At 40.9% G+C, this 23,645-nt stretch overlaps 2 protein-coding genes across 6 annotated transcripts in view; both read right to left on the bottom strand.

Annotated features, from left to right (window-relative positions):
• spidr (scaffold protein involved in DNA repair) overlaps positions 1–9,995 on the bottom strand; it is a 30,230-nt gene extending 20,235 nt beyond the window's left edge. For 2 of the 3 annotated variants that reach the window (XM_062403900.1, XM_062403901.1), the window contains exons 1-8: positions 9,795–9,995; positions 9,307–9,471; positions 8,615–8,681; positions 8,091–8,267; positions 7,567–7,709; positions 4,781–5,016; positions 3,529–3,638; positions 1,559–1,778 (exon numbers count right to left, since the gene is read on the bottom strand). In XM_062403900.1, the coding sequence (XP_062259884.1) occupies positions 1,559–1,778; positions 3,529–3,638; positions 4,781–5,016; positions 7,567–7,709; positions 8,091–8,267; positions 8,615–8,681; positions 9,307–9,471; positions 9,795–9,809 (1,133 nt within the window). In that variant the 5' untranslated portion in view covers positions 9,810–9,995. Of the gene's footprint in view, positions 1–1,558; positions 1,779–3,528; positions 3,639–4,780; positions 5,017–7,566; positions 7,710–8,090; positions 8,268–8,614; positions 8,682–9,306; positions 9,472–9,794 lie in introns of those variants that run through there. The other variant, XM_062403902.1, reaches the window with a different exon arrangement.
• A 715-nt stretch (positions 9,996–10,710) lies between these two features.
• Positions 10,711–23,476, bottom strand: mapre2 (microtubule-associated protein, RP/EB family, member 2). Of its 3 annotated transcripts, XM_062404996.1 has the most exons (9): positions 23,375–23,448; positions 22,066–22,112; positions 18,645–18,807; positions 15,759–15,886; positions 14,963–15,108; positions 14,604–14,820; positions 14,179–14,324; positions 12,229–12,387; positions 10,711–11,987 (listed from the first exon to the last, which is right to left on the bottom strand). In XM_062404996.1, exons 3-9 carry the CDS (start codon positions 18,764–18,766, stop codon positions 11,889–11,891), a joined length of 1,017 nt encoding a protein of 338 aa, XP_062260980.1. In that variant the 5' UTR covers positions 18,767–18,807; positions 22,066–22,112; positions 23,375–23,448; the 3' UTR covers positions 10,711–11,888. The 3 variants fall into 3 exon arrangements, with proteins under 3 accessions (XP_062260980.1, XP_062260981.1, XP_062260982.1); XM_062404997.1 differs by lacking the exon at positions 18,645–18,807 and having other exon boundaries at positions 23,375–23,462; XM_062404998.1 differs by lacking the exons at positions 18,645–18,807; positions 22,066–22,112 and having other exon boundaries at positions 23,375–23,476.
• Between the last annotated feature and the right edge of the window lie 169 nt (positions 23,477–23,645).

Genomic DNA, 23,645 nt, shown 5'->3' with positions numbered 1-23,645 from the left:
TTTTTTATTTAGTTAAAATATTGATTGATTTAAATTTGGACCAAATGCTGTAACTTCTGTGAGTAATTTGCACAAACAAAGAGGATGAAAGACAGCCTGTTCACATGAAAAATAATAAAATGTTTTTTAAGGGTGGAGTGAGTGGGAAAGGGGGAGGCTCTACTATATCTTGTAATGTCATGACTATAACATAACATGGAAGGAGAGGTGCTAAAGCAAGAGATACTCTCTAAACCAACATGTGTTTTCAATCTCAGCCCTCTGGCTCCCTCCACTCTCTGCTCCCAAATGCTCCAGAAAATAATCCAACAGTGTTTTTTCCCCAGCTTGCTGGAAATGACCTAACTACTGCCAGGAAGAGGAATGTGAAGCATTCCCTGGAGCTGTTTGTGACGTCAGAGCGCAGAGGAGGCCCCTGTGCTTCCGCCAGCCTGGATATTCCAGAGTACACTCAACCCCAAACTCCCAACAGCTGGAGTCAACTGTTGCTGCCTCGCTCCAACTCCAAAACAATCCCCAAAGACACACACATGACCCCCCCCCCCCCCCCCATTAGCCCCTCCGCTCCTTGTGTGAGGGACTGCTCTTCACATCTGGGCTCTTGCTGTTCTCTCTAGTGTGAGCTGAGGAACTTATGTTGATACTTAAAGCCCCCCAAATAAATACAACTTTTGAATTATTTTTCAATATTCAATGAACATGTTAATCTGCAGTCCTCCAGCATGTCTACTAAGCATTATTCTGTGTGATTTAGCAAACAGTGAGTCAGTCTTTTATTGTGTAACATGCCTTGTAACAGTGTCTTTTTTGTGTTGTTTTTGATCAATTGCCCATAGATGATTAAGTTTAAAATAGAAAAATGACTGACATTTAAAAAGGTATGCAACTCTATCCATCAGCCTGTGGTACTTTAGAGATACAGATATAACATGTAACTTGAAACCTCCAATTACAGTTGAATCAACAGAGAACAAATAACAATTAACCGTGATACTTTATCGATTGTGAGATTTCTTTTAACTGAGTATCTTAGGGTTCTGGAATTCGGTGAAGACAAACAACAAAAGACGTCATCTTGGGCTTGTGACAGGATTTTTTTTTTATGAACCAAACGAATAATAGGAAACATAGAGCTGATGAATCAAAGGGAGCAAATTATCAATTTTACTTTATCTCATAAAATCAGTCTTCAGGCAGTTTGTGCCCGAAGGATAACGCCACTTTATTTTGTTTATTCTGTTTAGTTTGGGTTCTTCTTTACATTTAATTCTTGTATATTGGGTTAATTATTCTTAAAATAATTTCAAGACATGCAAATATTCTGCTTTTAATAATGTGTGTTGTACATTTGCATGTACTCTTTCTAACTCTCTATTCATTTTGAATTTACAAGTCAAAACCTGACGACTGAACACAAGATGTCTCAGTGAAAAGTAAATTCTTCATTTGTGAACTGCAGGTTTCAGCACATGCATCAAAGTGCACAATCAGGGTTAACCATCCAGGTGAAGTGAGCCGACTGGGACTTTACAGGGTGAAACTTGTTGCTAGCGCTCACCATGGTGGGTATATGTGGACGATATCTCCGGCTGCAGGAATCAGCTGGGCGGCAGTCTCTCGGTTGAATAACACCAGCACACAAGCTCTCTCCTTAGAGACGGGGTCGCTGTGATGGGGGCCCTCTCCAGGAGGCCGATGGTGTGCACAGTGCACCAGTTGCATGCTGCAGTCCTCCTTAACCTCCAGCACATCCAGCACCAGCACACCAGGCCTGTCCACTGGAGAGCAGAGCAGCAACAACACAGATGTTCAGTGTGTGCCTGTTACATTGCGTGCGTACCCATGCTCTCAGAGTTTTGCTCTACGTGGGGTTCATTATGCATGATGAGAGTAATTCACTTTTAGCATTAGAACAGTTTGCATTGCATAACTGTGAAGCCGTAACTGACTCAGTCTGAGGTGGATATAACATTTTAGTTCCACCGGTTGAATGTGCAAATGCTTGGAATTTTACCACAGCTCACAGTGTACTTTTGGCCCGAACAATAAAGTTAACAGAGATAAATCAAGACAATGCCCTGAAGCTATATATCAAATTGAGATAAGAGAGTAACTTGGCTGAATGCAAATTATGTGAGTATACTTGATTGCATTGAATAGAGAAAAACTGAGGCAGGAGAGCTCACAGTCGTTGCAGTTTAGTGTCTGTATGTTAATCTCAGAAAGTGGCCGGAGGGGGAATCTTAATATGCAAAGCGCAAATCATATCAAAGGGATCAGTAGAGAACTATTCTGTTCTAACATGAATTTGTCCAAACACGATTGTTGAGGGCTTAATTTGTGCTCAGTGCATTTAGGTCCCAGATTACAAATCTTCAGAACAAGGTCGGGCAGCAGACCAGAACGAAACGATAGTGCACCATTCCTCCATTTGACCTATAATGACCTGATAACTCAAAGTAAACAAATCCTGCTTCTTGTGAATGTGCAATTAGTATTACATCACACACAACAAAATTACTACAGCAGAGATAAACATTTGTCCTATAACATTATTAACCAGCTGGTAGCAGTGTTGATTAATAGGAATGTGCCAGAGAATCATCTGAAAAAGTCTGATTAGGCACAAAACTACATTCACACGAGTACAAAGAAATGATCAACAATTTGTTCAATTGAAACGCAGGCAAAGTATTAATTCTCTGATGAAGCTGAAAGGAATATTTGTTATCATACTCTAACCGAATAAAGATCAACCCTGTTCCGAAACATAAACCGGATCAACATCAAATATCACCTGTTCATAAATATTAGCACTCTGAAGATGCCAGGTAAAAATCTCGGCTATTTTTCTTTAAAAAAAAAACAAAAAACACCATAGCTAACAATGTTACATTAAGACCAACACCACGTCCTTCCACCAGGTTTTGTGGAAACGTGTCCCGCATTTTTAATTGGTGAAAACATTATCTCCTTGGTGGAGGTAATCATTTCTTGGAGAACAGCATCTGATGTAAAAGGATCAAAAACTCAATGTAAACAGAATGTGGAATCTTCAATACAAAAATAGAGACAACAAATATTTATCAGATTAAATTCAATAAACCACATTATAAACCTGTTCTTCACACTCGTCAAACCAATCGAGTGACCACAAGCTCTTAAGGAGCATCATGTGGGTGTCTTCATTTTCCACCGTCAACTGTCACAATCAAGCTGCTGCTTGTGTCCTATTATAAACAGATTCAAAAGATCAAGAGAGCACAAGTGGTTTGGTACACCACGGAAAGAAACAAAAAAAAGAACTAGGTAAGCAGTTTCCTGTCACCTACTGATGTAGCTCATGACCTACAGCCAGCACTTCCTCCTCAGTGCGGCCTCTCCATATAATGTGTGTTTTGTTGTTTTTTTAAATCACACCTGCTTTGAGAAGGCTTCATCCCACTCACAGATCAATGTTCATTGTTAAACTTGAATGGTTAGTCAGGTTTGTGTGAGTGCGCGTGGGTGTGTTCTAACGTGGATCACCTGTTGTTGTTGTTGTTGTTGAGGTGTCAGAAGTTGACTGGTGCCTCCAGAAGCTAATAGCTGACCTCTGTCTGCACTGGAGTCGATTCAGCCTCTCAGCAAGACCTCCGCTGTGCGACACAGACACACACACAGATGCACATGTGATTAACTTGCACAACGCAATGCTGTATATTTCAAAGAAAGTGACGATTTTGTGATGCAGACACGAAGCTGTCAAAAACTACTGATAGTCATCTGTCAGATTGAGAGGGCTTGGAGATGGAATGACATTTAGCACCCAAACCGTGACACCAGGTGTCCCTTTCATCAACAGCTCTGGAGGGGAAACTTCACAGCCAGAGTTTGACTATCAGCTTTGGCAGCGAGATTACGTCGTTTCTACTACGTCGACTTCTATTATGAAGCAATTCTCTAAAGCACTTAATATACACCCCCCCCGACCACCTTATGCAACACAGACCTGCCAGAAACTGTATGTTTATGAAAATTATCATGTTTGATACAAAACTTTGCTGAAGCTTTTTGAGAGGCATTACTTCCAAGTTAACGTTTAAAACATCACAGGTCTAAGAGGTTAGAGTTTGTGGGGATGTTGTGCTGAAGTGTGTGTATCGAAAATGTGTATCTAATATTCTTTCCCCCTTGTGTTTTGTAAATGGGGTGAGCAAAACATTTGAAACACGTTTCAGTATGAGCAGGTCAGTTCAGCACCTCTGCAACCTACACCCTGAATAATAAACACATAGTTAAACTAATTAAATCAAACCTGAAAAATATTATCTTTGTAAATGTAAAGTTTGTGGAGGAGTTGCATTGGATTGCATGAGATTTTACATGTGTAGCCAATAACGTGGCCACAGGATGTGTATGTGTGTGTGTATAATGGCGAACTGAGAGGATGTAATTCTGACTTTATCAAGCAGGTTAGATATTGGCCAGACGTGACTGATCTATTTTATTAGACACAGTGTCATTATGTCATTAAACAGTTCTACTCCATCATCATTAGGCCTTATCAGGAAGTAGACTAAGAGGCTTTTTGTCCCACAAAGATCCCTAACCTCATTTTATCATATATTAAAACCTTCCCAATGAGTTAATACATATTTCAAATTTGGGGAAACGGGAATTAATATTACGGGAATTAATATTAGATCCAGAATTAAAAGACCCTGAGCGGAGATATGAAAATTGGTGTCACAAGAGGAAAAAGTTGGATCTACACGTCTCTAATGTGCGGAAATCAAACCTTTGGAACTTTCTTCTCTTTTTAGCCGAGTCTTCTGGAGTCTTGGACTGCCGGTCAAGCTGTTTCTGAGGCGTCTGCAGCATTGCCTGAGCGGATCTGACCCAGTCACCGACTGACCTTCTGCTGCCCTCACCAGTTTGGAGAGAAAAGCTCTCGGAGTCCAGGCGGCTCGGGGTCATCGAGTTATTGATACTTTCTCCATCAGACACGTAGCCTGAGATCTCAAGCTCTGTCACCTAGGGATAAAAGGAGTAATTAGCGATTAATTAAGTGATAATAATGAAAGTAATAATTTGACCCAGTTTTGAAAATGTAATTTTCAGTGTTGAATGACAAATACATTGTGAATCAGGGGGAAAATAAAATGTTTAAAATGTCCTCAGCACTCTTATGATGAGTTAATAAGATCAATAAACTGAGTTATGTGGGTGGTTGTGGTACACTGACACGCTGACTGATAAACAAGATATGGTAACAAAACAATCTTTTTTGCTGCATCACAGCTCGCTGCACCGGAGAGAACCAGCTCTCATGGAAAAATCCATGAGAAACCTGAGTTCCTGTCATGTGCTGACAAGACCAGCATACCAGGCTCTGTCAGCCAACATGCTCTCTTATTTGACTCAACTTGACCCTGCTAGGCAGAGTGCCAGCAGACGTCACACTCTAACCCAGCCACAGAGAGAAAGGAACACTATGTCCCTGGCCAAGGCTCAAAAATGTTTTCACCCGGCACTGAAAGCATTGTGAGTGCTCTGCTCCTAGCAGCTTCATGCACTCGCATGTTTTCCTGAACAAACAGTAGTAAAACTATGTTTATAGTCTCCGTCGGTACAGCCCTGATCTAGGGAGAAGCTGCTGTGGTGGTGGAGGCTTGTTCTTAAGGGACTCGAAGGGACTCAGCAACACGTTTCGTTTGGGAAGGGGGCCTCAGAGCTCCGCCTATACACTCCCAGTGCTATCACAATAAAGCAGAAATCTGGCAGACATATGTCAAGTGAGTCAGCCATGCATTTATCTGGAGCAATAAACTCTGACTTGGATTGCAATTCTTCCCCCTCTCCATCCAGCTAGATCCGGTTTGATTTACAGTTGGCTGTATAGAAGCAAAAGTAAATCTAGGTCTCTACATCCTGATGTTCTAATGGAATTAATATAATAAAACACATAATAAATCCACCTGCTACATAGCTAAAGGCTTATTCAACTAAATATGCTCTAATCAACCTGTTGCACATGCATTAATTTCAGTATCTGAGAAATTTAGTCTGTCTTTCTCGTGGGCCTCTGACCTCCAGCGTCCTGTTAGGTGATTTAAAATCGTATGTGACAGCAGAGCTGATAGCAGCAAATAGACTACGACAAAAGGAAGTAGCTGGGTCTGCAGGAGTGATGTTAATCTGTCAACAGGCTTCCTCTCCACAAACAGCCTGCAAACTCGAGTGCACTGTCAAAACATGGTCGTTGCTTAAATTCACCATTTGTTTGAAAGCGTGATTGATTGACTTGCGGGTACAGTAAACCACACTGTGATGAGTCAGATGTTTTCTTAAACCAGAACTATCTTTTTCAATGACACTTTGAAAGAAGCACAATCTCGACAGTCATCCGACCACATCCGTCCGATCATTACACTTTGTTATGTGTGCTGTGACAAGCCCTGTGTACCGTGTGGTCTCGGGCCTGAGCACCTTCACCACTCCTTGAACATTCTCTCCAAGCGAGAGCCCTGCCTTTCACAAACACTGCTCCTGAATAACTCCCGAGGAGAAAAGTCAATCAAAGTCTTGTGCAGCGAAGCCCACAAATGATTGGCACCAACGATAACAGCATTACTAATGAAATAACCGCTGTACCTAAATAAAATACATAGTAAATGCATTGTCAAAGAAAAGAGTGACAATGGGAGATAACCGTCTTCCTTGATTTATGTTTAAAATTGCGACCTGACCCCAGAAATATTCAATTTACTGTAAACTAAGACCAAAAAAATTCAAAAATTCCCACATCTGCACAGCTGGAATCAGCAGTAATTGACATTTTTTGCTTGAGACAATCTTAAATTAATTTAAGAGGTTTTTTTTCTGTTAAACTGCGTTGAAACTTGGCAATGTTCCTACTTCCTTTAATTCTTAACACATCTCGATTTCAGAAGATCTTCCGTCTATGTGTAGATATCTTTCCTTTGGGGGAAATGAGTGGCAGCTTGTCCTCCACACCCAGTCAGCGTTTTACTGCTACCTCTTATTGTGAACTTTGACAGTTTGGAACATGACTGAAGGAAGTGCTCAGTGCAGCTGCTGGGGTCAGGCCATTTGAGGACATTTAAAAATAAGGGAAATACTCCATCTAGTGGAGAAAGGGAAATTAATGCTAAACTGAATTCACCAAGGGAACTGTTTGCATGAAATCTTAAAATAAACAATAACTTAAATATAATTTTACATTTTACAAGGCAAGAGCATGAGTCTGTCTTTAATGCTGTCTAAGTTAAAGTTAAAAAATAAAAGTCAATAGGTTTAATGCATATAGTAAACAGAGTATGATGTGGTGTGTCTCTGGACTCTGTGAAAAGTACTGACACACTTGCACCCTGTAGATGACTACATGCACTTTTAAATTTGAAATACCATAAATCAGTTAGAGAGAAAGACAAGTAGCTACATAGCGCTTAATACAGGGTATGGCCCCACCTAGTGTCCTTAAATACAAATGACAACATTGAGACACCAGAAAATGTCTTTGTTCCTTTACTTCCACAATCTGAGAAAGTGTAGTTCACTAACGTTTGTTGGTTTGGGCAGTAAATCTGGTGGCTGTTGTTCGAGTGACTCTGATTCACAGTCAGAGATTTGTTGCCTGCTGTCCTTCTCTACATGTTCCTCAGACTCAGCCAGGTCGCTGTCTGTGTCTATGGCAGGGAACTCGTCTGAAGAGAAGAAAGACGAAAAGAACAGGATGACAATCAACCGCATAACAAGTGAGAAAACTCAGGAACAAAGCTAATGTGAAGACTTTTAGTTTAACAAATTGTTCACATTCTCTGAACTATCAACTTACCTGCTTTCTAACAAACACAGATTTACTAGCACTACACAAAGACCAGAAATGAGGAACTAGGTCACCTGGCTCTGTCCAAAGGCAACATCACACATTACCAACACCTAGAGGTGTTGTGTAGTAGTGGCTCTGACAGCCTGCCTAATGTCTGGAATGAGTTTCCAAACTCAGAAGGTTAAACCAGACCTGGTGTAGAGTTCAGCCTAAAACAAGCCATTACGTCCAGGACCTTGTGATTCGGTTACATTACCTTTATCAGTGCTGAGCATGCACAGTTCTCTGGTGTAGGACCGAACGGGAGCCATAGATCTCCCTGGTCTTTGAGGACATGGTTGCTTCTGGGTGTCATCGTCAGATTGTTCACCGTCACTGGAGCTCCACGCAATGTGCACTGGGTCCTCAATACAGTGACCGGCATTGGTCTGCACTAGGCAAACACATACATAAGGGGGTTATATCAAAGTCATAAACTAAGAGATATACAGATTTTTTTAAATACTTGTGTCAATTTAATATAAAATTTTCATTGCAGATACCAACATATTTTGTTATTTGTTCCCTTACGGAGAAATGTACATTTTCTTCAAATCCTACTTTTTTATTAACCAAAAGGAGCCAACCATTTAACATTTAAAAGTCTATTGTACTTAAACAGTGTCAAATGAAGTGTAAAAACATAAAACTATAAAACAAATGATAATAAAAATGTAACACACTTTATTGTCCTAATCACTGCTGTGTCGAATGAATAAAATAGAGAGAACAAGAAATTACCTAAAGCAGGGTTCTTCTGTGCCAACTTTCTTATGGTCGACAGTTTTCTTCCTGAAGACTTGAGGTTCTGGAACAACAAACGAAAATATATCAATTAAATATCAAATGTCAAAAATAGTCAAAAATATTTCTTGCGGTCAAATTGCTGACATTTTGCACCATATGTCTATACTTCATAGCTCTATGTCATGATCCGTACTAATAATGTGCTGAATCAATTGACGTGACCTCATCTCTTTCATTGATTATGGCCAAGGGCCACTGTATTAGGTAGATTAAGAGTCACAGATTTCGCTTCCATGCCTTTAAAAGACAGGAAATACTCAAAAAGACAAACCACTACAAAAAGGAGACTGGTAACATAATTTGTGGTTAAGTATAGGAGAAGTTGAGGGGGTTTTATTCATCTCTACCCACAGACAAACACAATGAACCCAGATGGACACCAGAAAACTGATAAATAGGTGAAACAACCCCAAAAAGCTAAAGCTAAAACATTTCCATTATGTCTCCCAGGTGTGTGTATAATGTTCTCATGCACAGCAGGCAAAAAGAAAAGTCTGTACCTTTGAACATAAGATTTACGACTTTTTATTATCCTCTGAAAACTTACAAAGAAAGACCTAAATACTGTACTTTACAATACTTTTAAAAAGCTGCAGATACACTTAAATCCATAAGACTGTATGAACCTCAATCCCCGGAGAGTCCAGGAAACTGTCTCCACACTTGTCCCAGCTCTTGGCCGAGGACACGGATGAGAGGGACGGTGGCTCTCTCCTCTCTCCCTGGACACCGTGTCCAGACGCATCATCCGGGAAGGACACGCACTGCAGATCCCTGGAGAACCTTCTCCGCTACGAAGAAGAGACAAGGACATGATGGAGATGGAGAAGGTGAAAACATGTATCAGACTTAAAGGAAGTTATTCAGCTGCTCAGAAGTTAGCCTTCCTGCTGCCTGAGGCGGGTCATCTCACCGGGTTCACTGACAACAAATGGAATGCAAACACAATCTGTGCCCTGGTCTTATTTCAGTGATTAAAATATATATTCAACAATTCATATCTGACAAGTTAACTCCACTCAGCTGTGGGAGGGCAGCGGCTAAAGCTAACTAGCCCCTGAGGTTAGCAGGTTAAGTTGCTGCTAAAGCTAACGCTAGCAGGCAGGTTACTCACTTTTCTGGAAGACATGGCGACTGAAAGTGAAGAAGAGTCCGCTGCTGCCGTTCACACGTCAGATAAAAGACAGGTTCACCATCACATCGCTGCGGGGGGTCGCTCCGCCGGTGCTTTGCTTCTTTAACTAGGTCTTAAATAAAACAACCCGAGGTGAAGAAAGAGGCTGGCAGCGGTTGCTCAATTCGGAGGAGGGGTGTGTTTGATTATTCAACAACGTGGACCGGAGGCGGGCGGCTCCGTTCATCAGCTTCCCATTCAAAGTAAAGGCCTATTTCCAGAGTTAATAACCGAACACGTTCAGGTAGTTTACTGTTTGTTTTTAATTTGGACTCTTTATCCATCTTCTTCAAATGTCGTGCATTCAAAATTGAAGTGGAGAAGTTAAGTGTTTACTTATAAAGAAGGTTATATTGTTAGTTATTGATTTAGTATATTTTAAGCAGAATATTACTGTAAAATACTTAATGTTGAGCTAGTAGAAACAATCTTTAGTATGTTAATCTGTAACATGTTTTATTATAAAATGAGCTATGCTCAATGCTATTGTCAAAATGCTGCTATGATAAAAATATAATGGAGTGAAAAGGAAAGGACAAATTTTATCTTTTAAAAGTAGTTGAGTATAAATCATAATTTATAAATAATTCAAAGAAGGCAATTGAGTAAATGTACACGGGTACTTTCACTGCTGCAATTTACTTCTTTGTTCTCTAGTTGGGATTTTATCTGGAACAATAAATTCCACCTAAGTTTTGATGTGTCAAACATTGATTATTAGTAAAATAATTTCGGTTTTAATAAACCCGACTCGGCCATGACATGACAACCCTTATGTGGACTCAAAACGCAATTTTATTACAGCAAATCCATCCGAATCTCAACATCTTTCAAATAGCAGGTAAACATACAAAAGCTCACTTAACGTTTTTTATTAAATATGTAAAAAGCAGGTCAAGTTATTCACAAATAAAATGCAAACATGCAACACGTTTTTTGGGGAATGCATAATGAGTGGGACATGAAAAAAAAACATTTACCAGTCATTAATTATTGACAGTACAAGTTTACATTCCTTTTTCATTTACACAATAATAAATGACTAAAGCATTATGGTGCACTGCCCAGTTCAATATTAGTAAATGCAATATTAAGAAAGGGTATACAATGTTCTTACTGGAATATAGTACGGCAAATAACTCAGTGAACTGACTCATCTCCCTAAGACCTGTGGTTAAAAACAAAAGTCTGAAACAAACAGCTGAAATCGTAACAGTCCACAGGCTCCAACTGAGGCTTTAAAAATAAAAATGCTGAATTGTAGCAGGACTCGTCCTCAGTAATCGTTCTACCTTTTGAGGTGTGATTTACACTGTGGAGCACACTGATTATCTGAAATGTTGGAATTTGCAAGGATAGCTGTCAAACAGACATAAGTTGGCATTATGCTACATTATATTCACAATTCATCAACTGTATGGTCCTCCTTCACGAGGATGCAATTCTGAATCTTGCACTATGCCTAAGGCTTTACAATAATAAATATGGTGAGGGTCTATGGACAGATTGTCCAATACAGAGTCAAATGTCAGTGCAACATGTGGAAGGAGGTTAAATAAGAGCTACTACGAGCCCTTTCAGGGCCTGGCTTATTGCATTCTTGTGAATAATATTGTCGATATGCAAAATAAGAAAAAAATAAAATGAAAGGACAGAAGCTGGGAAGTTAACACTTGCACTGACAGGTAACTGGTACCTGTGTAAACTTCAGCATTTCATCACATCTACCGCACGATTAGAAATTAATTTTCCATCCACACAGTCCTCGGAAACTTCTGTGATGGTCTGAGCGTGTCTGCTGGCAGAGGTGGTCTCCACAAACCTGCCACAGCAGTTCACCAAAAGTCACAAAAACATTAAACAGTGAGAAGAGAGATACAAAAAAATGTGATGGTGCTTCTATTCAGGAGGTTGCTTCATGTGCTCAGTCTTGGAGAGAACAAAAAATAAACCATGAGGAAAAATAAAAAATCCTTATAACAGTTCTCACATATTTAAAAAGAGGGGTGTAACTGCAGCGAGGGGTGATGGGTGTCAGTATTCATCCTGTTCCTCCTGCTGATCATTTGGTGCCTCCTCGAGGGCTTGCTGTTCCTCTTCCTGTCCGTCACCCTCAGCCAGCTCCACTCTTTCCTAAAATATAAAAGGGGGAGGGACACAGACATTGAGTACAGTTTGAGGCAAACACATGTGATCACACACACACAGTGTGTTCTTGTCTCTTTCAACCACACAATAACTTTCACTTGATTTTCCCACCAGGAAGATTTGACCTCACACATTTCACTTGTGAGCAGTGGTGCAAAAACAAACTTAACTGGAGAGAAAATTAATCCTAAATCGTGTTTAAATCAGTTTGAAGTCACAGACTGACCTGGTCGTCTGAGGCGTAAAGAACTTCCATTAGCCGATCAACAAATGGGGCGTTTTCTTCACCATGTTCCTGGCACAAGAGCTCCACCTCTCGCAGCTTGCTGAAGTAGTAGTCCCTCTCCTTCTCCACTCCTTCCAGTGCCGACTTTAATGTATCCACCTACAATAAACAAAATTCACATGATTATTTTTAGCTTCAATATCAAAACACACAATACTGCATGAACTTTGGTAAGGAGACACCATATGTCACAGTCAGTAGATAGCAGACAGTCACAAGACCGACTGGACAATCCCCAGAGCAGAGACACACACCGCTTTGAATGAACTGATTCTTTATTCACTCTCACAAACTGATGCACGTTGAAGGAACTAAATTAGATTTAAACATTGTGTAACTTATTGACACAATGGACATTGAATAACTTATACAAGTTGTCTAAAGTATGCAAATCGTATTTAGCCAGAGCAGTCTTGAACCATGATGAAACAGCAACTTTACTTGGTGATTATCCTATGGGCGGCTGCCCTGTCAATATTTTTAGCTACATGGGTCAAGTAAAATGCTGCATATCAGCTGGTTACAGCTTCACAACGGTAGGGACATTTCTTCGTGTCAATATATACTCAATACTTTATGTTTTTCTACTGGCGACTGATTAGACTGAAAAGCTTCAGCTCAATTTCATCCTGGTTTGATCATTGGGTATTGTCACATCTGCAAAATGTATAATAATATACTATGAGTATTATTATACACCCCTTCAAGATGAATGCTGTGAGATGTCATTGTTATGATGCTGTGGAAAGAAGCAATGGTTCTGAGAGAGTTTGGACTTGAGAACATTATAGCTCATGTTGGAAATCTCTTATATGATATTTTACACCTGTGCAGACACCAGGATAAATTGTTAAACCCTATATTATTTGTTAGGTAGCCAAAGACAGAGTCCTTCATAGGGGTGGATTGAGCTTTCAAATAATTTGATGCCTAAAGTGTGTCTATAAGTGCTGTTTAATGTTAACTGCAGATGCAAAGTACTTTTCAAAGCAATTATATCCTATCTATATTCTGTCAGGGTTCTATATAGATTTTTAAAGAGCTATATCTTTTTTCCCCCTGTTCTTCTTTGCCAAACCACTCAAGCTGTTGAATTACAGCTCGCAGAAGAGCTGTGAGCGGGCGAGTAAGGGAATGTCAGTGAATGTGACCTGAGATCAGTTTTTTCTTTTCTTTTTTGTTGTTAATGTTTTTAAAGCCATTATCATCTAGCAAAGATGCCAATGCACAATTTTATTAAAATTACACAATATATTTACTTTCAATTTCCTCTGCTTCCTCAATTTTTTCAGGCCAACAAACAGACACAGAGGCATTTAAACAATTAGTTCATCGTTGTTACTTGTTGCTGCACCAACGGATCAAGTATGAAAAGACTGCATGCCTAATACAGCTTATAAAGTGGTTATTCAGTCATTCAGATCGAGGTCAGACAACACATTATTGAGCCCATAACACAAGTTAGGCATTCAGACCTATTATTATCATACGTTGGGAAGAAGCTAGAAATAGTGAAAGAATAGATTGGAAAAAAGAGGCCAAACTGATGTGATAGATAAATAAGCCCCAAATAAATGTAGAATGTATTTACAGATTGAAGTATTTCCTGTTTGTGTTAAACATCTGCTTTGTGAGCCTATTTCAAAAGCAGAAAGTGGAGGTGTCGAAATTGTTTCCACAATTCCGTCCCACTCAGTCACGTATATGAAAATATGAAAGTATGAAACCACACCATCCCTCTAATCACCCCTGACAGAGGCCATCCTTGTGGTTTAATCACAGCGACAAACGGTGCTGAAAAAAGACATGTGAGCAATGTGGAGAAAAGAGTTTCACAAAGATAATCAAATTAGACCCCTTCCGATCCAACTACCAGAAATTATAACAAACCTGCTCTGTAAGATGTGTGACCTGCGCTTCCAGGTCTTTCTCCCCTTTGGCAGGAGTTGCAGTTGTTACAGGGATCTTCTTTGCTGAAGAGGGTCGGGATGTCGGTGTTGAGGACTTGGGGGTTGTGGAGGTTGACCTTGATGCTCCTACAAGCAAATTAAACATTTATTACTCAGGGACAGACAAGCAGTTGCTATAATTTCTTGACCAACCCCCTAAATTAAAAAAAAAAAGAAATTATGTAATTTCCTGTCCAAGAATCTGGAAACTGTTACAGCTTTTTACATAAAAGTGTTCCCATCTCAGGCCAGGCACAAAAAACAAAAACATGTGAGAGTGTTGTTTCAGAACAGTGCGTCAAAATAAATATTTGCAAATGAAAAACCGGGATAATTAACGTGACCATTTGTAAACTTGAAGCTCACCTGCGGTGGGGGAGCTGGCTGCATGGAGGGACTTCTTTGGCAGGTTAAAGATCTGCTCACCGGGGTCAGGCGGGGGAATGGCATCCTGACCCTGTCGGGCTGCCACGGGGTCGTACTCTTTACCGTCGTAATTGGCATCAAAGAACTTCTTAAACCACTGGATGAAATCCAGATTGTCCTGAAATCTGCCCTTGACCAGTTTCTCCACAGGAATAATCTGAATCGAGGACGAAGGCAGGAAAAGAAGGTCAGGCGGAGTTGAAATGTAAATTTAAACACATATTTTGTGGAACAGTAAGTTGTATAGATAATTTGGCACACAACTGGAACAGGATTGATGTAAAGTTCATGAGACCCACCTTGTCCACATTCATCCTTTTGAAGGATGCCTGCAGCAGTTTAAAATTGTGAATGTACTCATGCTCCAATTTAGCCTGGAACTTCACTTTCTTTAGACTGATGCAGCCAGGGAAGAGCAGATCCATGAACCCGCAATAAGCAGCTCCTAAAGATGTAATCAAATGTTAGTTGAGTGTATGAGCCACAGTAAACTTCAGCTACAGGCTAGGATTTAACAAATCTGTCTGACAAAAATCCCCTGGAATAACAAAGAGCCTGGGAGCGTTTTCTGGGCTCTCGGTTGACCTTGTTTCCTTAAAAAGAAAACTATTAATGCATGTTCTTGGTAGCACGGCTAATATTAACTGAAGCCTATTTAGACTTTTGTCCATTTGAAAAAGAACAGGGCACCAGCTCAACCTGATTTTAGGCAAACTGAAATCTATAAAGTAAATCTAGAGAGCACAGAGGAAGTCATCTATATTAATAAAAAGGATCCTACACCTAAAGCAGTGTTAGTGTGTAAGTCTCTGTTTACAGAGAGGGACTCAAAGTGGATTACATGGTCACAGCAGGAGAACACGGAAGGGCTACATGTTTATTTTTAGGAGACGCTCTGCCAGGGAGAGGTGAGCATGTTGCCACAAGTTGCTGTAACTGCCAGTTTATAGACTATTTGAACCCGGAAGATGTAATCTCCCAAACATGTTCCCCATCTCAAACAGCCTCTTTGAAAACATGCACCGCCAGGAGAGGGAGAAGAAGATTAGATAAAGAGAGAGAGCAGAGAGAGAAGGTTTGTCATTTGGTTCTCACCTGAGGAGAGCTGCTCCACTTTCGTATAGTTTAGGCAGAGAATATCGTTAACCCAGGCAGTGATGTCATGCCTGCTCATAGTCTCCTGGGTTATTGAGGTAGAATATACGTTGACCGCCATCCCCCAGCTGCAAACAGAAAGACGATAACACTAAGAAACAAGAGCAATGCAATAACAGGGAGGACCTTAACAAATACAAACATACAGGAGAATATAGAAAGAGCAACGACTATGAAATGATTTTTACACAAAACAACTTACGAATCATAACAAATCACATTCAGGGATAATTTGATTAAATTCTAACTTTACCCTTGGACACTGGAAGCCACACAGTAAAACTGTATCATATGATCGTTAGCATTTATCAACATGGCCAGACCGACCCACAAAGAAGCCCAGGGTCCAAACTGAAGTAAGGGCTCCTATAACAGCGGGCCCCTCACTCCTGCATGTCAGAGAACCAGTATCCACTCTTTGAACGTATCCCCATCGTCTCCAAGTCCCCTCACCGAGCACAGCATCATACATTATTAAAATAGGGCCAACAATTATGTAGTAAAGGGAACAGTTAGAACAACGTTGTACCTTAAAACCATAATATTGGACTACTAGAACTGAATTAGGCATGTAATTGGAAAATGCTCAAAATGTTATTGGTATAATATATACAATATATATTATACCGATAACATTTTTAGACATTTTTAAACATAAGTTTAAGTTATATATATCTGGGCTGTAGCAGTCCCTGTGCGTTGCGTTCATATTTGCTTCTGTATCCTTTGATTTGATTTGACCAACTAGGTAAAATAAAAATCTGTTGCAAAGTCTGGTTAGATGGTGAGATTTTGTCAACTGGCAAAGCTGTGGCTTTTGGGGTCTTCTGGCAAACTTTAATCCTTAAGCTACAGATTAAGCACTTAAACAAACTGGCAACAAAACACTGAAACAACCTTCTTAGTACCAGAATTTCCAGCGAGTCACACACTTTAGGGTAAATCTTAGCAACCAGCCCAAGTATACTGTTGATCTCCCAGGCATGTATTGATAATTAACTTCTTAACAATTCTTCACAATTTCCTTGATCATGCTGAGAAAAATGCTTCGTTAACAGGTTGTGTGTCTTTAGTTTTTTTAACTGCAAAACAAAATGACTTTAAAGCCCATTCAGTAATAGTTTGACCATATTAACAACAGGTTCCATCCCAGATAATGAGTTACACCTAGTTAAAGGTTATAAGGTCAAATACAGAAGACCTGCAATAAATCCTCCTACAAGAATGTTTTAGTATTACGTTTTAGTTGAATCTGTTTTGGAAAGATGTTGATTCACAGGTGCTGAATCTGTAGTTTATGGAGCTGATCAACTTAATTGTGTTAAACACACAGGTTTTGATATTATTGTGTCAATTTATCAATGAGGCTATTCTAGATCCCCTCTTGGGAATTTAGAGATGCAATGGTTATACAATCGACAGGACATTAATAGACATTTCTTTTGATAACTTACTCACACATGACAGTAAATTAAATCTCTGGGTTGCTGGGACTGTTGTCTCAGACAAAAAAAGCATTCAAAGGAAATTGCCCTCGGGTCTAAGAAATAGTGAATGTAATGTAATTTTACTTTTCATAATCAAAACAATTTGGCAGATGAATCAATCATGAATGTTAGATGCAACCCTAGTATGAAGCAGGGTTCACATATGTTCCACCAAAGCTGCACTAACGCCTCTTTGAAACAAGAAATGGACATTATAACCTTCAATGTGTTAGGATTTCTTAAGACTTCGATGGTTTTAACTGGGGGAACCTTCTAAATGAGTGTACAATAAAGTAGAAATCAGCAATATCCAGCATACAAATGAAAACAGAGTGCAGTCCTCCTCAGATCCTCTCTCAAAATGAAGATTTAGCTGGGACTGATTTCAGCCTACTTCTCTGAAAGGCAGCAGAAGGACAGCTGCATTAAAAACACCCTTCTTATTGGATTATGGCAGCCACTAATATGGCATTAAATCTTGCTAAATCATCGTGCCCCACTAGCAGACACCAGGGTATGTGCAGGATGATAATAATAACCCTCCCATCATCATTAAAAAAAAAGTGGCTCTGGCAGCAGTGCAGGAGCTGAGGCCCGGCTCACTGATTCCCAGAGAGGGAAGGAAGGAAAACTGGGCCAGAGGATCCCATGTCAACAAAGCGGATGTACTGTATGTGCTATTGCTGCTGCTGCTTCTGCTGCTGCTAGCATGCTTTGTTAGCTGGGGCAGGGATAGCCACCAGGGCAGGGCTGCTGTCTGGATCCAAACAGGGAGGAGGGTGGATCCAGGCTTGAGTGGCAGGTAAAGAGGGGTTTACCCTTGAAATCATCACGTTAAACCCACACCAGCGTTATGAAGGTGGTTCAATGTGGCTGTGGGGTGTCATGTCACGATGGGAATCTTCCAGCAGCAGCAGCAGCAGAAGGGGCGTCTGTCGCTGTCCTGTCATTTGACAAGCGACAGCGTTTCAATCCAGTCCAGCAGAAATCTGCCTGTGCAAACACACGCACACACACAAACACACACCGTTACACCCGGCAACGACTACACAAGCTGCCGGCGACCAGCCCCCCACCAGCAGAGAGGGGCTCTGACCTGAGAGCGGTTTACGCCATGGTGTCAGGGCTAACATGAGAGGAGACAACGGGGGAAGAGGAGCGGATGAGTGCGAGGCTCAAACCGACACACGTCGAAGAGGAGGAGGAGGAGGAAGAGGAGGAGGAAGAGGCCAGCATGCAGGCTACAGTCTGCACCAGTGTCTTGTCTCTTTTTTTATATGATCTTACATATCTTTGTCTTCTAACATTACAAAACGACTGCGGCATTACACGGATTTACCTGTAGGCGCGCTCTCCCCGCACCGTATTTTTCCTGTAAGGAATGATGTTGGTTCCGTTGTCCGGGACGAAGTCGTTGTTATTCTCTCCATTTGGGGAAAGGGCTTGGGTGGGACCGGGCATTTGGGTCTCTAACGTGTGGAACAGAAAACTCTGTTCTCTGTCTGGCCGGAGGGAAAAATAAATAACAACAACAGGAACGATGCAAATGCTAAAGAAAGTGCCGCACCTCCGGATCTCTCGCTCTCTCTCTCTCTGTCTCTGCTTATTCTTCACAAATCTCTGCCCGTGTGACGTCGCTGCACCGTGCACCACGTGACCGCTGGGCATGGCTGCCTCTTCCCTATTGGGGGGGGGGGGGGGGGGGGGCCTGGCTATTTCACTGCTCCAAATCACATTGATCGCTCGAGAGTGCGCGTGCTAAAATAGCATCATCAGATCAGATCAATGCCGGATGCTTTTTGCTTTTGATTCTGCGTTTGAGCCGCTCAGCAGATGCTCAGGGGACAATGACAATGTGGGAGGAGGGATTTGATCAAAAAGGAAAATGCAGCCCACCCAGTTTCACCCACAGATGATTAGATGATAATCAAACATCTAGTTTACACTACATATACTGCATATAAAAAAACAAGCAGGCAGGTCCTGAGAGGATAAAGTGGTGCTGATGAAAATGATGACACACACACACATGGTATGTGATATAAAGCCGTTTTGATTACTAACCATATGAATCAATGATACCACTTCCCTTTAAAAAGCCCCTACTTGGCATTTAGAAGGATATAAACATTTAATAAACGTTTGGATGACACTATAATCTAATATGGGCAGTAAATATTAGTTTTATTATTGATTCATCTGCTGATCATTTCTTTGATTAAAGGTTTGTTGAATTATGTGTCAAAGAAAATATTTTTTTACTAGTATATACAACACTATACAAGACCTTTAATAGTGCGTTTTTCATCTGCTTTTCTAAAAAATATTAAAACAAATAATTGAAAACATTATCTTTTATTTCAGCTGGAGATATGAGTGGATTGCAAAGAATTAATCATTTATTAAGTGTTTATATGCGGCTTTTAAATGCTTCATTAAGGGAGTTCAAGTAAAGTGTTAATCAATCAGTAAAAAAAAGGTTATCACCATAACAACACATTAATTGAACACTAGGTTTATATTATATTAAAAGCCTGAAAGTGCAAGTGCTACAGCAATAGTCAGTCAATTCTTACGACTGATTAATAGTTCGTCATTTTTCACAAAGAACTTGGTTCCAGCTTCTCAAATTAAAAAATAAAATTAGAAAAGTATAGCAAAGTTCAATGATGACCGCCCCCTTGTTGCTTTAAGATTTTCCTAGTTTTTGTTGTCAGATCTGTGGTTTTTTAACTGCTTTTTGTTTTTGAGCGAGTTGTATGTGTGTGACACTGCTGAGAAACTATTCTCAATAGGACATAGAACATTTCCGTGTCACACGTATCACACATAACTTGGATAGTACATAAACATACATTTTCAGCAGAATACAATTTTTACTGCATTTGAATGACATATAATGTGACACGTGATATGCACATGGTTAGTAATCAAGGATAAGAAGCAGCTATAAGAAAACCAGCAGTTCACAGTGACAGCCATGATGGACAATGGATTGATGTCACAGCTCTGTTAACAGCACTGGACGAAAACACCAACTAATACAGCACAGCTATCATGTTTATACAGGAATTTTATGCAAGTATGTCCAGCCATTCATATGGCCTGATACAATATGTTTTAGCAGAAGTGTTCATTCAGAAGTAAAACAGTTCTACTATTCTGTTACTGCCTTGATTTGTTTCCTGTCATGACTTATTTTCCATTGTACTGTTTCTTTAACTGAAAGAGAATGCCTACCATCCTATATCAGTGTTTGTTTTAATGTTAACATAGATAGAGAGGGGGCGTACATTTTAAGATCGATACAACTATCCATAGAGCATCTGTCAGTCCAAAGGTCAACTCAGATTTTGCCCAGTATTGCTCTAAGTTTTTCATGAGTCAGAAGTGTTTTTTAGTTTTTTTTGGCGTTAAGAGTCCAACCGGGGACAAACACAGTTTATTTTCATCTTTTGCTAGAAGCTGATTTAAACCCTTCCATACTGTAAATTACAATACCAAATATTATTCATTTTTTCTCTCAATATAATGGATGATGTTTCAATTTCTGTTACTTTCTGCTTTTCAAAGGAGCTAAAAGATGTAAAATACTCACTACTCTTGATCAGCAAGCTGGGTACTCTGCTAAAACTCTAGTGCCATCATGAGGCCAAAACTGGCATCACATTTTGATCAAGAATTTACAAACGTACACAAGCCGACTTTAATTTACCCTGATCTATAACAAAAATATTCTGATGATAAATCAAACAATTTACAAAACAATGTACTCTTTGTTTTTGTTGTTATTTAGCATGATTTTCTTTATCTGCCTAGCAGAAGCTTAAAAAGTGATCTTGACATCTTCTGTGATCAGCCATGTCAGCAAAGCGTGTGTACATAAAACCCTGTGGATTGCCCTTTTAACTGTGAGATCACAAAATTCAACTTTACACTGAACATTGCATTAAAATACGTGAAAACATACGAAATAAATCAAGGCAGTGGACAAAGTGCGAAATATTCATCTATAGTTTGCTGGAGGAAAATTGGCAACCACCTCATCGGGTCAAAAGTATTCTTTAGTCCTTCCTTACACAAATTCCTGCAGAGCCAAACACAAGACACAGCCAAGAACTAAACTCATTAAAATGCCATACAGTGGACACTAGGCACATTTCCACTAAGAAGTAAGCATGCATGCAGAACTACATTTCCACTACAGTAATGCTAGAGGCCCACTCAGACTGGAAAGTGACAACTGCTGCGTTTTGGCATCACCAAGTGAAAGTAGGGTCGTCCCTTTTTTAGGCGGTAAGCAGCACAAGTATGACATGGTCAAAGATCAGTGGCCTCTATATGCTTGTTGCAATAAGTTTGCTGCGGCCAGGTTGGGTGGAAAAGTTTCTACCAGGTTGTCACTGAAATGAACTTGCCACGTGCCAATCTGAAGGGCCGTAAATTGTCCCCACAGAAGTGCCGCGTTCACAGCCGGTTTCAAATGCATGTTCAAAAAGTCGTCTGGGCCAACAGCTTAACCTGTAGAGGGAGATTCTCCTCTGTGGTGCTCTCGACAAAAATCTAGAAATGTATCACCACTACAAATTTAAAACATATCTGCAGTTACATTACAAGAAAAGGACAAAAGTATGAGTATCTCCTTTTTTATGAAGGAATGACTGGTTTGAAGGAGCGGTCTGTTTGTGTCGTGCTTTGTGATGTGGTGACGGGGGGTGGGGTAACAGATGGATTCATGACGGTGTCTATTGTCTCCTCACCTGAACAGTGCCTTCTCTCACAGTTTGCTTTCTGGTGATGTTAATACCTTAAAGTGGAAAAGGATTAATTACTTGATGCTGAGACACTTTCTTCAGCCTCCTTAAAGTAGATCAATCTCCAATACTTAGTATACAGCCGATTAAGACGTTATAAAACCACTGGCGTACTCACCGGTTGCACGTACGAGACATCAGTCTAACTTTGACATCATTAAAAGTATTTAATGGTATGTTTTTACTGAACCTCTTCTAAACTGGAATTCCTCATGCCAGTACATGCTCAGGCTCACCCAGGGGAACAGGGGCCTGGAAACAAGGCAGACAAGATGGACTTCTAGCAAGCAGCTGCTTGTTAATGCAACCTGCAGTCAATGCTGTGAGGGCGGGTGGGGGGGGACATGCTGGTAATGCACAGCCTAAGTGATGATGTATGTTTTACACTACAGTGTGTTAATGCTGAGCTCAGTCCATTAGAGGAAAGGCCAGAGCTGTGCTGTCTCCATTCATATCTCACCAGTGGCTCTCTTGAGGTGGCTTATCAAGAGGGGGGGTCGGCAGCTTCACTCAGCACATCCACCCCCCCCCCCCCCCCCCCCAGCATTCAAAGAATAGCTAAGAGGTCAGTGTGAGGTTTAAATATCATTTTACTTCTCATGGTGTTCAAATATTCCTAATAGAAAGGAGGATATAAAGGGAGAGTCATAGACATGGGAGGAACTGGGAGAACTGGTTTAGCTCATCTTATACAGTGGTTTATTTGAAGCCTTTATGGAAAGTTGACGTTGGCATTTGAAAAGGGAGGGGGGATGGGGGTGGATAAAGATAAAACGACAAGGTGAGGAATAGTCACTACTTCCTGTCCCGGTCTGTCTCCACTCACATCGCTGCTAACGGGAGACGCGAAAGCAGCGCTGCTAATTACTGTTATCTTTTAAAACCCGAGCTAGCTACCGAAGCTAACTCCGCTCCGTGTTGGAAATGACAGCCGGGGGAGTTAGCTTCGACCGGCGGACACGATAGCACGCAGCCCGTCAAAGCGAAAGCTAAAGAGTGAAGCGGGTTTTGAAGGAGCCCGACGTTGTTCGCGAGGGGGCTGGGACATCTCGTCCGAGCTAACCGCCAACTTGCAGCGAAGCTAATTTGGCTCCTGCCCTCCCGGCGCTGACGCGGAGGAGCGGTGACAGCTCCCAGATGCCCTGACCCCGGGGAGCGTCCCCGCGCACACACCGGCCGCTTCGTTTTGAAACACGTACACATGGCGTCACAGGTTTAAAGTGGCACTACAGACTGGGACCGAAGCGGGACTCACCAGTGATGATCCTCAGGTTGAACAACGAGCGGTTTTAAACACAGGAGAAAGCTGTTTTCCGGCTGAATCACCACACCCTCTGCCGCCCAGAATCACTACGCGATGAGCAGAGAGCGGGTATGTGATTGGCGGGCGTTTCATCGGTGTCGGGGCTGATTGGCTAGCGTGTGACATCTGTCCAAGGGTTGACCAATCATGTGTTGATGCGCTGATCACTCACACTGCCACACAGCTTTCATTCTCACCAGGTAGCTTTGGGTTTTTCTTCCAA

The sequence above is a fragment of the Platichthys flesus genome, chromosome 14, assembly GCF_949316205.1.
Source record: "Platichthys flesus chromosome 14, fPlaFle2.1, whole genome shotgun sequence".
Lineage (NCBI taxonomy): Eukaryota > Metazoa > Chordata > Actinopteri > Pleuronectiformes > Pleuronectidae > Platichthys > Platichthys flesus.
Note: the sequence above shows the minus strand (reverse complement) of the source record. Positions and strands in the feature narration are given on the sequence as shown.